Raw genomic sequence first — 17,880 nt, 5'->3', positions numbered from 1 at the left:
AATCAATCAGAGGAAACTGGCTCCTTGGTTCAATTCTGAGTTACGTACTTTAAAGCAGGCATCTAGAAACCAGGAGAGAAAATGGCGCTCTACTAATGTTGAAGAATATTATTTAACTTGGAAAGATAGTCTGCTAACATATAAAAAAGCTCTCCGTAAAGCTAGAACTTTATATTACTCATCTTTAATAGAGGAGAATAAAAATAACCCTAGGTTTCTGTTTAGTACTATTGCTAGACTAATTAAAAGTCCCATTTCTGTTGAACCATGTATCCCTACAACTATAAGTAGTGATGACTTCATCAGATTCTTTATAAATAAAATTATTTCAATTAGAGAGAAAATTCAAACCATCCTTCCTTCTACTGTCTCTAGTCCCCTGTCCAATGAAGCAACTTTAAAAATTTCACTAGAGCCTGATTTATGTTTGGACAGTTTTTGTCCTGTTGAGCTCTGACTTGTCAAAAATAATAACCTCATCCAAACCATCCACATGCCTGCTAGATCCCATCCCAACCAGACTGTTTAAAGAGGTATTTCCACTAATTAATATCCACATTTTGGATCTACTTAATTTGTCTTTAATGGATGGTTATGTACCACAGTGCTTTAAGGTTGCTGTAATTAAACCTTTACTTAAGAAGTCTGATCTTGATTCAGAAATTCTGGCCAACTATAGACCTATATCTAATCTAACTTTCATCTAAAAAATTCTAGAGAAAATAGTTGCAGGTCAGTTGCGTGAACATCTACAAAGAAATAATCTGTTTGAAGAGTTTCAGTCAGGGTTTAGAGCTCATCATAGCACAGAAACAGCACTAGTAAAAGTAACTAATGATATTCTCATGGCCTCAGACAATGGACTTGTGTCTATACTGGTCCTGTTAGACCTCAGTGCTGCATTTGATACAGTTGATCACAATATTTTACTACAGAGGCTTGAATATGATATTGGAATTACAGGAACAGCTCTAAAATGGTTTAAATCATATCTATCTGATAGATTCCAGTTTGTAAATGTAAATAATAAATCTTCTTCATACACCAAAGTTAGTCATGGAGTTCCTCAGGGCTCAGTACTTGGGCCAATACTCTTTACTTTATATATGCTTCCATTAGGTAAAGTTATTAAACAGCATGGGATAAATTTCTATTGTTATGCTGATGACACACAATTATATTTGTCCATTAAACCCAATGAATCATATCAGCTACTTAGACTACAAGCATGTCTTAAAGACATAAAAACCTGGATGACTCTTAATTTTCTCCTGTTGAACACAGACAAGACTGAGGTTTTGGTTTTTGGACCTGAGCACCTTAGGAATGAATTTTTCAGTCTTTCTCCCTCCTTAGATGCATTAATCTGTCCTCCAGCTCTAATGTTAAAAATCTTGGTGTTATTTTTGATCAGGACATGTCTTTTATCCCCCACATTAAAAACGTTACTAGAACCTCCTTCTTCCACCTGCGTAATATCACTAACATTAGAAACATCTGATCTAAAGATGATGCAAAAAAACTGGTCCATGCATTTGTCACGTCTAGACTGGACTATTGCAATGGTTTATTATCTGGATGTCCAAATACTTCTTTAAAACCTTTTCAGTTGATCCAAAATGCTGCTGCCAGAGTCTTAACTGGAGTTACTGGGAGAGATCATATCTCTCCAGTATTAGTTTCTTTCCATTGGCTCCCTGTCAAGTCCAGAATAGAATTCAAAATCTTACTTCTAACCTACAAAGCTCTCAACAACCTAGCTCCATCTTATATTACAGATCTTATTGTTCCATATTTTCCTATCAGAGCACTTCGCTCTCAGGCTGCAGGTTTACTTGTGGTTCCTAGAGTTTACAAAAACAGAATGGGAGGCAGATCTTTCAGTTATCAGGCTCCTCTCTTGTGGAACCAACTTCCAATCTCTGTCCGTGAGGCTGACACATTGTCCAGTTTTAAAACTAGACTTAAGACTTTCCTTTTTGCTAAATCCTATAGTTAGGGTCGGCTTGGGTTTCCTGAGCTGTCCCTTAGTTATGCTGCTATAGGCTTAGACTGCTGGAGGACAAACTGACCACAGTTTTCACTCTACTTCTGTCTTTACTTACTCTGCTCAACCTGTTTTGTATTTGTAATTATTTTTTCTATCCTTAACATGTGTTTTTGTCTTTCAGATACTCCTGGACCTGGACCTATACCTGGACCTGGACCTGGACCTACCATTCTATGTTCGTTTGTCTCTCCTTCCTGTCCTCTCAACCAGCCGGTCAAAGCAGATGGTCTCTTGTCCTGAGCCTGGTTCTGCTGGAGATTTCTTCCTTTTAAAAGGGAGTTTTTCTTTCCACTGTTGCCACTGTGCTTGCTCAGGATGGGAGACTGCAACGAAGCCAAGATTCATCTTGTCTGCTGGATTCCTTAGATAGAGAACTTTACTAATTGGCTTTTATGTGAATGTTTCTGTAAAGTGCCCTGAGACAACTTTGTTGTGACTTGGCGCTATATAAATAAACTGAATTGAATTGAATACATATATATATTTTGTAATTTATTTATAGACCCTTTCCAAAAAATTTGAATATCATGGAAAAGTTGTTTAACTTCCATAATTCCATTCAAAAAGTTCATCTTTAATAGATGATAGATTCAAGGCCCACAATTTAAATTATTTCAAGTATTTATTTGTTTATTTTTTACATAATTTGAGCTTTCAGCTCATGAAACCCACAAAAGCAGGATTTCAAAAAATTAGAATACTGTGAAGACATCAGCCCACACTACTTCTCAGTTTTTGCAGAAAAAAAAAAGACATAAATTAGGATCACAACAAATCAATTAAAATATGGTACTTTCAAAATGATATGTCAATCTTCAATACTTGGGAATCCTTTGCTTTAATCACCTCCAGGATGCGACGTGGCATTGAGACAATCAGCCTGTGGCATTGACTGGGAGTTATGGAAGTCCAAATGTCCTTGATGCTTGATGTCAGCTCTTCTTTGTTGTTGGGTCTGGTGTCCCTCATTTTCCTCTTGAGAACACCCCATAGATTCTCAATGGGGTTTAGGTCTGGTGAATTGGCTGGCCAGTCAAGCACTGTGGCATGGGCATCAAACCAGGTTTTGGTGCTTCTGGCAGCATGGGCAGGGACCAGGTCCTGCTGGAAGATTAAATCTGCATCTCCATACAGATCCACAGCAGAAGGAATCATGAAGTCCTGTAAAACATTCTGGTAGACTGTTAAGGAGACGTTGGATTTAAGAAAGCAGAGTTTACCAACACCTGCACCGGACATTGCACCCAAATCATGACTGACTGTGGATATTTCACACTGGACCTCAAACAGTATGGGTTCTGTTCCTCACCCTTCTTCCTCCAAACCCTTGGACCTTGATTTCTGCATGAAACACTTTACTTTCATCGGAAAAGAGGACCGATGAACCCGACAGTTGTAGTCCATCTCCCGGATGTGTCTGAATGTGGTGGTTTTTGAAGCTGTGACTCCGCCTCATTCCACTCTTTCTGGATCTCTGCCAGATTCTGGAATCTTCTCTGTTTGATAATCCACTGAAGCCCACAATCATCTCTTTAGCTGGTGCATCTTCTGCCACATTTTGCCCTTCCACTAGACTTTCCATTGAGATGCTTGGACACAGCACTCTGTGAACAGCCAGCCTCCTTAGCTATGAACTTTTGTGGCTTACCCATCCAATGGAGGGCATCAATGATGATCTTCTGGCCAGTTGTTATGTCTGCAGTCTTCCCCATATTGAACCAAACAGAGAATTGAACGAAACTGAAGCAATTTAATGACACCTGGGGAAACCTGTGCAGGTGCTTTGAGTTTAGTAGATGATCAGTGTCACACTCAGTTTAAAACATTCATGCCATGAAAAATTTGGGCCAATTTCTCCACAGTATTCTAATTTTTTGAAATCCTGTTTTCGTGAGTTTCATGAGCTGGAAGCCCAAATTATGTAAAAATAAACAAATAAATACTTGAAATAGTTTTAATTGTGGGACATGAATCTATCATCTATTAAGATTAACTTTTTGAATGGAATTATGGAAGTTAAACTACTTTTCCATGATATTCTAATTTTTTGGAAAGGGTCTGTATATATAGTGTATACATGTATATATAATGTATATGTATGTATGTGTATATATATATATATATATATATTAGGTCCTTCTCAAAAAATTAGCATATTGTGATAAAGGTCATTATTTTCCATAATATAATGATAAAAATGAAACTTTCATATATTTCAGATTCATTGCACACCAACTGAAATATTTCAGGTCTTTAATTGTTTTAATACTGATGATTATGGCATACAGCTCATGAAAACCCAAAATGCCTGTCTCAAAAAATTCGCATATCATGAAAAGGTTCTCTAAACAAGCTATTAACCTAACCATCTGAATCAACGACGTAACTCTAAACACCTGCAAAAGATTCCTGAGGCTTTTAAAAACTCCCAGCTTTGTTCATTACTCAAAACCGCAATCATGGGTAAGACTGCCGACCTGACTGCTGTCCAGAAGGCCATCATTGACACCCTCAAGCAAGAGGGTAAGACACAGAAAGAAATTGCTGAACGAATAGGCTGTTCCCAGAGTGCTGTATCAAGGCACCTCAGTGGGAAGTCTGTGGGAAGGGAAAAGTGTGGCAGAAAACGCTGCACAACGAGAAGAGGTGACCGGACCCTGAGGAGGATTGTGGAGAAGGGCCGATTCCAGACCTTGGGGGACCTGCGAAAGCAGTGGACTGAGTCTGGAGTAGAAATATCCAGAGCCACCGTGCACAGGCGTGTGCAGGAAATGGGCTACAGGTGCCGCATTCCTCAGGTCAAGCCACTCTTGAACAAGAGACTACGTCAGAAGCATCTCGCCTGGGACTGCTGCTGAGTGGTCCAAAGTTATGTTCTCTGATTACAGTAAATTTTGCATTTCCTTTGGAAATCAAGGTCCCAGAGTCTGGAGGAAGAGAGGAGACACAGAGTTCACATTGCTTGAGGTCCAGTGTCAAGTTTCCACAGTCACTGGGGTGTCATGTCATCTGCTGGTGTTGGTCCACTGTGTTTTATCAAGGGCAGGGTCAATGCAGCTAGCAGGAGATTTTTGAGCACTTCATGCGTCCATCTGCTGAAAAGCTTTATGGAGATGAAGATTTCATTTTTCAGCACGACCTGGCACCTGCTCACAGTGCCAAAACCACTGGTAAATGGTTTACTGACGATGGTATTACTGTGCTCAATTGGCCTGCCAACTCTCCTGACCTGAACCCCATAGAGAACCTGTGGGATATTGTGAAGAGAAAGTTGAGAGACGCAAGACCCAACACTCTGGATGAGCTTAAGGCCGCTATCGAAGCATCCTGGGCCTCCATAACACCTCAGCAGTGCCACAGGCTGATTGCCTCCATGCCACGCCGCATTGAAGCAGTCATTCATGCAAAAGGATTCCCGACCAAGTATTGAGTGCATAACTGAACATGATTATTTGAAGGTTGGCGTTTTTTGTATTAAAAACACTTGTCTTTCATTGGTGGGATGAAATATGCTAATTTTTTGGGACAGGCATTTTGGGTTTTCATGAGCTGTATGCCATAATCATCAGTATTAAAACAATTAAAGACCTGAAATATTTCAGTTGGTGTGCAATGAATCTGAAATATATGAAAGTTTCATTTTTATCATTACATTATGGAAAATAATGACCTTTATCACAATATGCTAATTTTTGAGAAGGACCTATATATATATATATAATGTGCATTTTAGCTTATATAACTACCTTTTTAATTATTACCATTATATTCTACCATGTTGTTGTTTACTATCTCTCTTTGGGACCTTCTAAATATAATTACCTTTTCACTTTTTGGTACTTTATTTTTGTACCCTTATTGCAAGCTTTAGTATTTTGTAGTTTGTTTGTTTGTTTAATTTTTAGCGAGTCAAATAAGTTCTTCTCATCCTAAGCATTTCATTGTACTGTTAACCTTGTGTTAACCTTGCATATGACAAATAAACACAACTTGAAACTTAAAGTGAACGGCCACAACTTGAAAGTAGTCTTCATGCACCTTCTGCTGGATACATTGTACAATTACAACAAGCTCCAGCATTTTAGAGGTGAAAATTAGAAGTGTTTATATCGGCCGATAATGGGACCATTATCGGACAATACAGATAGGTCCCCAAATGCCTATACTGGCCAAAATTATCAGCCTTACCAATATATCGGCTGGGCTCTACTTAGGAGTCATTTTGATTCAAAAGTAGGAGGATAACTGCAACTAAGTAAACTCAAAAAGCATAATTTTACTATCCAAACCATTAAAAATTTCTCAATACAGTAGTCCCTCGCAACTTCGCGTTTCAACTTTCACAGACTCGCTCTTTTGCGGGTTTTCACAGTAAGATTAGACATGACATACAATCGGCTGATTGACTGATGAGCCACACCAGTGGCATGGATTGTTTATTTTAAATAAATTATTTTAAATGATTTAGCACCTGTGTGAGGCCCACAGGTGCAGGGAGAACCTCACTCTTACAGAAGTTTGGTCATGATCTCTGCTCACTGCCAGCTGCCATTCTCTGCCACGCCCACTTTTCCGCTGCAATCACACTGATCACCGGTTTCACTCCCAATCTCCCTCCTTCTGTGTAAATAAACAATTTAAATTTAAATACTGTACAATTTTATATAAACAATCCATGCTGCATGAGCAGCAATACTTATTTTAAATAATCAAGCGCAACCACCCCCTTGGCAAATGGCCAGGCCACTGGGAAATGTCCTGATGCTCAGAATGGCCAGTCACCCCAACCTGCAGCAGCAGATGCTAAATCATTTAAAATAATTTATTTTAAATAAATTATTTTGTGCTGTGCTTTTATTTATTTATTTTTGTGTGCTGAGTTTCTTAAGCACTCCCCAGTGTCTGCAGATTGCCTGATCGCCTCATTCCTTAAGTAATTCAGCGTTTTTGTTCCTGCTCCATTCCTGACCAGTTTCAAACATGAATTCCTCCCCTTTGCCTGGCATAAGCTGGATCCTTCTGCCCACGATGGGGTATCTGGACCTCCATGCCTGCTCTGTCTTCAGACTAGAGGATGACACGGGAATGGATTTTCACTCCTGTCCCACTCCTGGTCCAGAGTTAAAAAAATTAATCCTGTCCTGTCCCACTCCTGGTAACATGACTCCTGCTCCTGTTCAGAATCACTCCCACTCCTGTCCTGCTCCTGTTTTTCATTTAATTTTTAGGAAATACATTGAATTTGATTTGATCTTCTACCCATTCCTGTTTAAATTACTTTGTGTTGTGCAGTTTTATTTCAAAAGATATGGCAACAGGAACAGTTCATCTGTGGTGAAATAGAGACATTTATTTCCTTAATCCAAACAAAAACCTTCACTAAACGTCACAAAACAAATAATACATGGCCTGTAATCCATATAAGTTTTCTACGGAGGATCAGCTGCTGAGTCTGTTTCTGGCTCTTTTGAAGGTCAGTTACAGTAAAAACAACAAATCTAAACCAGTCCATGGGTCACACCATGTCTACCTTAGATGAAAGAACCCAAACAGAACAAGTTGCATTTTACTAATTTATTGAACAGTTGTTTCCTTTAAACAGTGACATCACTGTCATGTTTTAAATTGTTTAAATAAACAAACAAAAAAATAATGTACCAAACAGAGAACTCAACAAATAAAAATGTTTAAAGGCATTATTATACATTGGACGACGTCCTCAAGAAGTTCAGTCCATGTGGTCGAGGTAACGAGCTCGTTTGGGTGAAGCATGATGTCGTGAATCTTCCCAGACTCCAGACCATCATTTACAGACAAGAGTCTTTGTGTCTAAAGCTGTTTAACAGCTTGCTTCCAGAGTTAACAGCCTCCTGTGTTAGGTAGAACAATTAAATTAAATTAAAGACAAACAAAAAGCTTAGTGCTACTTCTTGTTGTGACATGCTTTCTAAAACAGTTATTGAATCAAGTATTTACTTATGTAGGTAAACATAGATGTTTTAAACCTGTTAAAATACACCAGAATGCAGGAAATAGCAGCTGCTTTATTCAAAAAGTTATGGGGGAGGACCCACAGACCTCGCACCAATATGTCCCCCCTACAATAATTCTAATGATAATTCACACTGCGTGGTTCAAGCCAGGAGCCATTGTCAACACTGGGGGGCTAAGACTCCTAAACAGGGCTCCTAGAATCACCCCTGGTGTGAAGAAATGGACTGAGAAAAATCAGCTCTTGGCCTAAAATTTAACACAACAGCATAATTGTACACATCATATCTTAAATCTAAAACTGAAACAATTATTATAATATTTATGCAACCAGTCTTTCATATAAAAACTGGGATATTTTTACCGGAGAATGCGTGCACTTTAACCAGGAAGAATTCGGGGTTTTTTTGGGTTTTTTTACATTACAAACAGCGACAGATAATGAAAATTTTAACTTAAAAACCCACATAACAAAGCAGAACATAATTTTTAAATTAAAAGGGACAAGGTGGAGAAAAATGCGCTGTTTGATTCTGTTCATTTACTGACGGTAAACAGCAGCTCCTCACTGCAGCTGAGATGTTTAAAGCAGCACAGCACCAACACAACTCTCATGCAGTTCAGGTTATTTGACACTTTCCTGCCTGTTCTGTGAGTTTAATAGACAGACAGTTACTTCTTACCTTGTGTTGCAAACTATTTTCAGCTACTCCTCGATTTCTTTGCTGGAGACTTCGCTGCTCCGTGAAAAGCTACGGCTGGAACAGTTGACTTTTGGGCAATGTAGTTCTTTTGACTTGTGTTAAAGTGAAGGCTTACTCAAAGAAAACTACAAAAAAGCTGCGCCCAGTTATTTTTTTTGTTGTTGTTTCATTTTCCTTTTTTGTTTTTGATCGGTTCCCGCTCCTGTCTGTTCCCGTTAGCTTCCAGTCTGGTCACGTCCCGGCCATGTGAGTTACATTGAGGTTGACTCCGGTCCCGCTGGAATCCCGCCGGAATCACGTGACCCGCGGTACTCCCGAAAAAATATCCTCTACTTCAGACCATCGATTCTAACTTAAATCCTTGGATATGTTTTGATTTCCTGCCTATGTGTGATGATCCACGCCTGCCTGTCCATTCAGACCTCTTTTCCCTCTGACGTCATCGCAGCTCACTCTGCTGCTGTCATTACTTAATCTACCTGTTTTGTATTTGTATTTTTTTCCATTCTTAACGTGTTTTGTCTTTCTTTCAATAGGGGTACTCCTGCACCTACACCTGTCATTCTGTGCTCGTCTGTCTCTCCTTCCTGTCCTCTCAACCAGCCGGTCAAAGCAGATCGCCGCCTCTCCTGAGCCTGGTTCTGCTGGAGGTTTCTTCTTGTTAAAGGGAGTTTTTCCTTTCCACTGCTCCTTTGTGTTCAGTCAGGGTGGGAGACTGCGACGAAGTGAAGATTCAACGAGTCTGCTGGCTTCCTTAGATAGACAACTTCACTAATTGGCTTTTTAAAATGTATTTAAATGTTTCTGTAAAGTGCTCTGAGACACCTTTGTTGTGATTTGGCGCTATATAAATAAACTGAATTGAAATTGAAATAGGATGCGCACCTTGTCCTTCATCACGTTGAGCTTTTGCTTGAGGTCAACAACTTCTGTTTTCAGTTCAGAGCACTGCTTTTCAAAGCTGCTGCATTTTTTGGTGCTGTTCTCTAGCTGCAAAAAAAATATATACATTCTTAATGAGCAGCATAATTTTATTATGTGAAAAATGAAAAAAAGAGCATTGCTTCTTACACTGTGCGTTGCTTGAAGCAGCTTGTCAGACAACTCTCTGCACTGAATCTCCTTCTGGCTCAGCACTTCTCTGAGGCTATCGATGAGCTCAAGTTTCTCAGACGTCCTGGACAATGTATTCTCCTTCTCAATGAGGGAACTTTCCAGGCACTCTTGTGTGTCAGTCAGTCTACAGCAAGAAAAAAAACCACTATGAATTACATTACAGGACTCATATTCCTCGAAAGAATGAACATTAGCTGCTGCCTTTCATGCTTAAGTTTTACACTAAGACCATCTACCACTTAGAAATGACAATCGTGGGCGTTTTAGTTAAATCTCAAAATTAAAAACACGTGATCCACGTTGTGAGATGTCAGACTCAGAATGTGTGTAGTAACTGACTTTCAGCTACTACTACACCAAATTTCAGCACATTAGCATTGCTCATCAATTTTAAGTTTCCTGTACAGCTACACTTTTCTGTACCAAATACTGAATTTATTTATAGCCCTGCAGTAAAGGAAATTCTAAATTTGTACAGCTAATGTATTAATCCCAACTAGAAAGTTCCTGGAGAAACTTTTTACGGGGACTGCCAGGCTGTTGCCAATTTAAATTTTTGATTTGACAGTACTGTTAAGATATTTTCAATCCAGACTGGTCTTATGATTTTGATCTGCTCAGAGACGGGATTATAATGAAATTGTGACCCGGTTCTGACTGGGTTAAACTGGGCCAGCAAACTCTTAAGAGAGTCTCCCTGATGATTCAATATCTCACAGAATAGAGTTTGATCTGTTTGCCACATCACGTAGAAAGGCTTTGAAGCACCGTCTCATATTTCCTAACACGTCAGTACACATAAGATCCCTGAGATCACACTTAGCCACGCCCCCTCATACACTGATAGGTTGAGCTCCCCTTCTGCAAAAGGCGGAGTCTAGGACCCTATAAATTAATGATGACATGGGACATCGGGGCTCTTTGGGTCTGTGGCGTCACGGACTGAATAGAGTCCAGTGCTGTGAATTGTAATCTTTTACTGCCTTTTCTAATATAATTTGATAAAACTTAATTGACGTTTCCTTGATTTATTGATTAGTATAGTTGCCACTTTTGAGGAAGGTTCGAGCCGGGAGTAAGGACGTGGGCTGGAGGGGGTTTCCAGATCGGGTGGCCAGCAGCCAGCTCCCGTCCTTAACAGTAATATGGCCCTATTTACATGGACACGATGGGGGGGAACAGTTTTTTTCATATGTTAATTAGAGGAAAAGATCCGCGTTGACACGGACGAATTTAGTGTTTACATGCATCCGGAGGAATCCCCCCCCACCCCACTGAATCCGCTGTAGTTACCATGCCGGGTCATTAGTCGGCGCTGTGAATTTTGTACCTTCACCTAATGCGTGCTGCCTCGGCCCGCTCCTTTCCTCTGGGCTAAAAGTTCAGCTAACAACAACTTAGCAACAAGTTAAAGCTGGATTTTGATAAGAGTCGACAGATTTGACGCCAAGTGGCACCGCTTCATCTAACAGCTCCACACCGGTCACTGAGTGGACCAGAACACAGTCGGCGATGTTGGACTTGACTCCGTGATAATCAACAGCTGATTTACAGCAGGTAAATCAACGTTCTTAATAATGTTTGCTTGCGTTTACTTCGATCACACAACAACCAATTGAGTTTTTATTTTTATTTTTCCTGAAAGAAGAAGAAGCTGTCCTCCCACCAAGCGGACCGGTTCTGAATGAGGCTCGGCCCAGGTGCAGTGCAGGAGGATGTCGAAGAGAGAGATGTTGGATGAACTATTTATTTAAAATTCCCCTCAGTTCTTTTATTGAATCCATTTAATGTTTTAAGCTGCATTAATCAAAGGAGTGACAGCCTGAACGAGCCAGATGAACAACGTGGGTCCAGAGTCCAGGATGAAAACAAGAGTCCAGTTCATTAATGTAGTTTACAGTTAACGTGTTTTTAATAGTGTGTTCTGTTTAATTATCAGTGTTTGTGTGACATTGTCAGATATTTATCTAGACTGGTTCTGGGGTTTTGATCTGCTTAGAGACGGGATTATATTGAAATTATGACCCGGTTCTGACTGGGTTAAACTGGGCCAGCAACTCTAAAAAGAGTCTCCCTGGGATTCAATAATAGTCAAGGAATAGAGTTTATTTCTGCGTGCTACATCACATAGAAAGGCTTTTGAAGCACCGTCTCATATTTCCATACATGTTAAATCACATAAGATCCATTGAGATCACACTTAGTCACGCCCCCTCATACACTGACAAGTTGAGCTCTCCTTCTGCGAAGGAGAAGACAAGACCCTATAAATGAGTAATGACACGGGACATCTGTCCCCGTCCAGTTTCTGCTAGCGCCATAGAACGGAGAGACCAGCACTGTAAACTGAAACCTTTTCCTGCCTCGATTTAATATAATTGATAAAACTTAATTCACATCTCCTTGATTTATTGTTAGTGTGGGTTACCGCTTCTGAGGGAGGTTCGAGCCAGGGAAGCGACGTGGCCTGGAGGCGGGTTTCTGGGTCCGGTGACCCACAGCTAGCTCCCGTCATAACAACATACAGTTTGTGGTGTTGAATAAATAAATAAAAAGTAAACCTGATGTCTTCACTTTCAACTTTAGTAACACGCAATATGTTTAGAATCATTTTAATCACATTAGATAGCTTCATTTAGCTCAGAGAGCTTCATTATATCTCTCACACTAATGTAAATACTGTTTATTATTATTAAACTTATTATTTAGCACATTCAGTATGTTATATTGCAGTGCGACGTGTGCGCGTGCCTCGTTCTATAAACAGTGACAGTAGAACTGGATCAGACTGTGTCTCTTCCAACACAGATGTCGGTCACAGCACCTGGAATCTGACGTAGATTAACTACGAGATTAAAAATATATTCCATCAGTCGAGGTTCAGAAAGCAGTGTGTCCGCTGCCATGTTGATAGAAATATCCTGTCGGTCCGGTTTAACACAAAGCCTCAGCAGGAGATGTTTACATTATCAATGGGGGGGGTCAGCAAAAAACCTTCATTCTGGAAGGTGGGTTCAGAAACCTCCGGATTCAAAGAGAGGGGCCACTGGTGTCATGGAAATGAACAGCAGAACCGCAGAGAGGAAGCTGCGGATGCTCTCAAAATATGCGCCGTGTAAACAGCCCCTATGTGTTGGGGTTGGCTCTGAGCTAACACTATGCCAAATTTCAGCTGAAAAGCTCTAAATACGGCTCAGTTATCATACTTTCTCCCTTTTAGCTAAGGCAGCCATCTTGGATATCTGATTTACTGTACATAGGGAATGTATAACAACTCCCTTTCATTTACAACCATACTAAATTTCAGCTCAGTATCTCAAAGAATGACCGAGTTATAGTTAATTTTTTGTTTTATGAGGAAGCTTTGGTAGCCATCTTGAATCAAAATGGCTCCAAACATTAATCAGTTCTAGAGATACATCTGTTCTGTAAAACAAGTCAAGCTGACTCTCCAACTTACCCTTGGAGCTGTTCGTTCAGGCTGTTAACCAGCAGCTGATGCTTCTCAGCATCTTTATTCTGCTGACTTTTAACACTGGCAAGTTGACTCTGGAGCTTCTCTGTTTCACTCTGCAGAGTATAGAAAGTGACATCACTGTGAAATAACAAATTATTAAAGAAAACTGTGCACAGCACACACACACAGATGATAGCAGACTGGCCAGAGAGCAGCATCAAGGCAAACATGTTACTGGAAGTTGTTTCAATGTTGTTTCAAAATATAGTGTATAGGCATTTTATAATCCCTCAAAAATGTTGGAAATGTTATTTTATTAAATCGGTTTTTGTTCAAAATTATACCAATATGTTTTTATTTTATATAGCGTACTTTCCAGTCTATAAGCTGCTACTTTTTTTTCACAGGCTTTGAACCCTGCGGCTTACAAATGCTACAGCTAATTTATGGATTCTTTATTTTTCTGGGACGGGCTAACGAGCTTCTTGCCGCCAAAAGCATTTAGCTTCATCACACCCGGGCAATCACATTCCCCCACTCCCCGTTCTCTCCTCCCCTCCACATTTCATGATTGTGACCTGTTCAGTAATTAGGTCAGATTAAAAAAAAATCTTTATTCATATAGGTAGTCTCATCCATAGACATATACATGTAGACACCTTGTTGAGTGGGCTGGCCCGCTGCAGCGGTACATAAGAACGTCTGCCATATTAAATGTGGCAGTTCTGAACGTCAGCAAGGAAATGGACTGAACTTCATAAAGCACCATTCTACAAAGTGTTTTAAGTTAAACCCTGCCCTTCACACCTTATATATTTGAAAAACAAACACAAAGTCAACATTTTTAACTTTTAATGTGATTATTAAAAATGTTTACTCCTTAAATATTTGGGTAAGCACTAAACCAACATATGTATTCTTTTGAGTGTTTACAACTACTCAACGTGTGTAACACTATAAGTGTGGTAATAAATTTAAAAATATTCATATTCAACTTTTATTCTGTGTCTATAATAACCAGATCCTGACATGTAGATGTGACGTGGATTTTCTGAATAAAGAGCAGTAACGTTCAATTTAACTGATTTGATTAATCATATTGATGATCATATAACACCAGTATATCCTTACAGGAGATGGGGGGGTATTGAATATATATATATACAGTGCCTTGCGAAAGTATTCGGCCCCCTTGAACTTTTCAACCTTTTGCCACATTTCAGGCTTCAAACATAAAGATATAAAATTTTAATTTTTTGTGAAAAATCAACAACAAGTGGGACACAATCGTGAAGTGGAATGAAATTTATTGGATGTGTCAAACTTTTTTAACAAATAAAAAACTGAAAAGTGGGGCGTGCAATATTATTGGGCCCCTTTACTTTCAGTGCAGCAAACTCACTCCAGAAGTTCAGTGAGGATCTATGAATGATCCAATGTTGTCCCAAATGACTGATGATGAATAGAATCCACCTGTGTGTAATCAAGTCTCCGTATAAATGCACCTGCTCTGTGATAGTCTCAGGGTTCTGTTCAAAGTGCAGAGAGCATCATGAAGACCAAAGAACACACCAGGCAGGTCCGAGATACTGTTGTGGAGAAGTTTAAAGCCGGATTTGGATACAAAAAGATTTCCCAATCTTTAAACATCCCAAGGAGCACTGTGCAAGCAATCATATTGAAATGGAAGGAGTATCAGACCACTGCAAATCTACTAAGACCCGGCCGTCCCTCTAAACTTTCATCTGGAACAAGGAGAAGACTGACCAGAGATGCAGACAAGAGGCCCATGATCACTCTGGATGAACTGCAGAGATCTACAGCTGAGGTGGGAGAGTCTGTCCACAGGACAACAATCAGTCGTACACTGCACAAATCTGGCCTTTATGGAAGAGTGGCAAGAAGAAAGCCATTTCTCAAAGATATCCATGAAAAGTGTTGTTTAAAGTTTGTCACCTGGGAGACACCAAACATGTGGAAGAAGGTGCTCTGGTCAGATGAAACCAAAATCGAACTGTTTGGACACAATGCAAAACGATATGTTTGGCGTAAAAGCAACACAGCTCATCACCTTGAACACACCATCCCCACTGTCAAACATGGTGGTGGCAGCATCATGGTTTGGGCCTGCTTTTCGTCAGCAGGGACAGGGAAGATGGTCAGAATTGATGGGAAGATGGATGGAGCCAAAAACAGGTCCATTCTGGAAGAAAACCTGTTTGAGTCTGCAAGAGACCTGAGACTGGGACGGAGATTTATCTTCCAACAAGACAATGATCCAAAACATAAAGCCAAATCTACAATGGAATGGTTCACAAATGAACGTATCCGGGTGTTGGAATGGCCAAGTCAAAGTCCAGACCTGAATCCAATCGAGAATCTGTGGAAAGAGCTGAAGACTGCTGTTCACAAACGCTCTCCATCCAACCTCACTGAGCTCGAGCTGTTTTGCAGGAAGAATGGGCAGAACTTCAGTGTCTTCATGTGCAAAACTGATAGAGACATACCCCAAGAGACTTGAGCTGGAACTGCAGCAAAAGATGGCGCTACAAAGTATTAATGCAAGGGGGCCGAATAAGGTTGCACGCCCCACTTTTCAGTTTTTTATTTGTTAAAAAAGTTTGACACATCCAATAAATTTCATTCCACTTCACAATTGTGTCCCACTTGTTGATTCTTCACAAAATTTAAAATTTTATATCTTTATGTTTTAAGACTGAAATGTGGCAAAAGGTTGAAAAGTTCAAGGGGTCCGAATACTTTCGCAAGGCACTGTATATATTCAAACCGGATTCCAAAAAAGTTGGGACACTAAACAAATTGTGAATAAAAACTGAATGCAATGATGTGGAGATGGCAAATGTCAATATTTTATTCATAATATAACATAGATGACAGATCAAAAGTTTAATCTGAGTAAATGTAACATTTTAAAGGAAAAATATGTTGATTCAAAATTTCAGTGTCAACAAATCCCAAAAAAGTTGGGACAAGTAGCAACAAGTGGCTGGAAAAAGTAAATTGAGCATATAACGAACATCTGGAAGACCAATTAACACTAATTAGGTCAATTGACAACATGATTGGGTATAAAAAGAGCTTCACAGAGTGTCAGTGTCTCTCAGAAGCCAAGATGGTAAGAGGATCACCAATTCCACCATTGTTGTGCAGAAAGATAGTGCAACAATACCAGAATGGTGTTACCCAGCGTAAAATAGCAAAGACTTTGAAGTTATCATCATCAACCGTGCATAACATCATCAAAAGATTCAGAGAATCTGGAACAATCATTGTGCGTAACGGTCAAGGCCGTAAAACTCTACTGGATGCTCGTGATCTCCGGGCCCTTAAACATCACTGCTACTAAAATAGCAAAGACTTTTAAGTTATCATCATCAACCGTGCATAACATCATCAAAAGATTCAGAGAATCTGGAACAATCGCTGTGCGTAACGGTCAAGGCTGTAAAACTCTACTGGATGCTCGTGATCTCCGGGCCCTTAAACGTCACTGCACCTCAAACAGGAATGCCACTGTCAAGGAAATAACAGAATGGGCTCAGGAATACTTCCAGAAAGCATTGTCAGTGAACACAATCCACCGTGCCATCCGCCGATGCCAGCTGAAACTCTACAGTGCAAAGAGGAAGCCATTTCTAAGCAAGCTCCACAAGCTCAGACGTTTGCACTGGGCCAGGGGTCATTTAAAATGGAGTGTGGCAAAATGGAAGACTGTTCTGTGGTCAGATGAGTCACGATTTGAAGTTCTTTATGGAACACTGGGACGCCATGTCATCCGGACCAGAGAGGACAAGGATAGCCCAAGTTGTTATCAACGCTCCGTTCAGAAGTCTGCATCACTGATGGTATGGGGTTGCATGAGCGCTTGTGGCATGGGCAGCTTGCATGTCTGGAAAGGCACCATTAATGCAGAGAACCATGTTCAGGTTCTAGAACAACATATGCTCCCATCTAGACGTCATCTCTTTCAGGGAAGACCCTGCATTTTTCAACACGATAATGCCAGACCACATTCTGCAGCAATCACAACATCATGGCTACGTAGGAGAAGGATCCAGGTACTGAAAAGGCCAGCCTGCAGTCCAGATCTTTCACCTATAGAGAACATTTGGCACATCATAAAGAGGAAGGTGCAACAAAGAAGGCCCAAGACGATTGAACAGTTAGAGGCCTGTATTAGACATGAATGGGAGAGCATTCCTATTTCTAAACTTGAGACACTGGTCTCCTCTGTCCCCAGACATCTGTTGAGTGTTGTAAGAAGAAGGGGGGATGCCACACAGTGGTAGAAATGGACTTGTCCCAACTTTTTTGGGATTTGTTGATGCCATGAAATTTGGAAACAACAGATTTCTTCCCTTTCATTTTTACATTCTCTCAGTGTAAACTTTTGATCTGTGATTTGTGTTCTATTCTGAATAAAATATTAGATGTTGGCACCTTCACATCATTGCATTCAGTTTTTATTCACAATTTGTTTAGTGTCCCAACTTTTTTGGAATCTGATAAATATATATATATATATATATATATATATATAT

General features: G+C 40.0%; 1 protein-coding gene across 1 annotated transcript in view; it reads right to left on the bottom strand.

The window, feature by feature from the left end:
* Positions 1–17,880, bottom strand: part of LOC119427465 (golgin subfamily B member 1) — a gene marked incomplete in the record, with an annotated part of 127,811 nt that overhangs the window by 57,017 nt on the left and 52,914 nt on the right. Inside the window, 3 exon segments of the mRNA XM_037695091.1 lie at positions 9,631–9,735; positions 9,817–9,985; positions 13,322–13,431. Of these exon segments, the coding sequence (XP_037551019.1) occupies positions 9,631–9,735; positions 9,817–9,985; positions 13,322–13,431 (384 nt within the window).

This window comes from Nematolebias whitei, chromosome 2 (assembly GCF_014905685.2).
Source record: "Nematolebias whitei isolate Nwh7 chromosome 2, NemWhi1, whole genome shotgun sequence".
Classification (NCBI taxonomy): Eukaryota; Metazoa; Chordata; class Actinopteri; order Cyprinodontiformes; family Rivulidae; genus Nematolebias; species Nematolebias whitei.
This window is presented reverse-complemented; position numbering and strand designations above follow the sequence as displayed.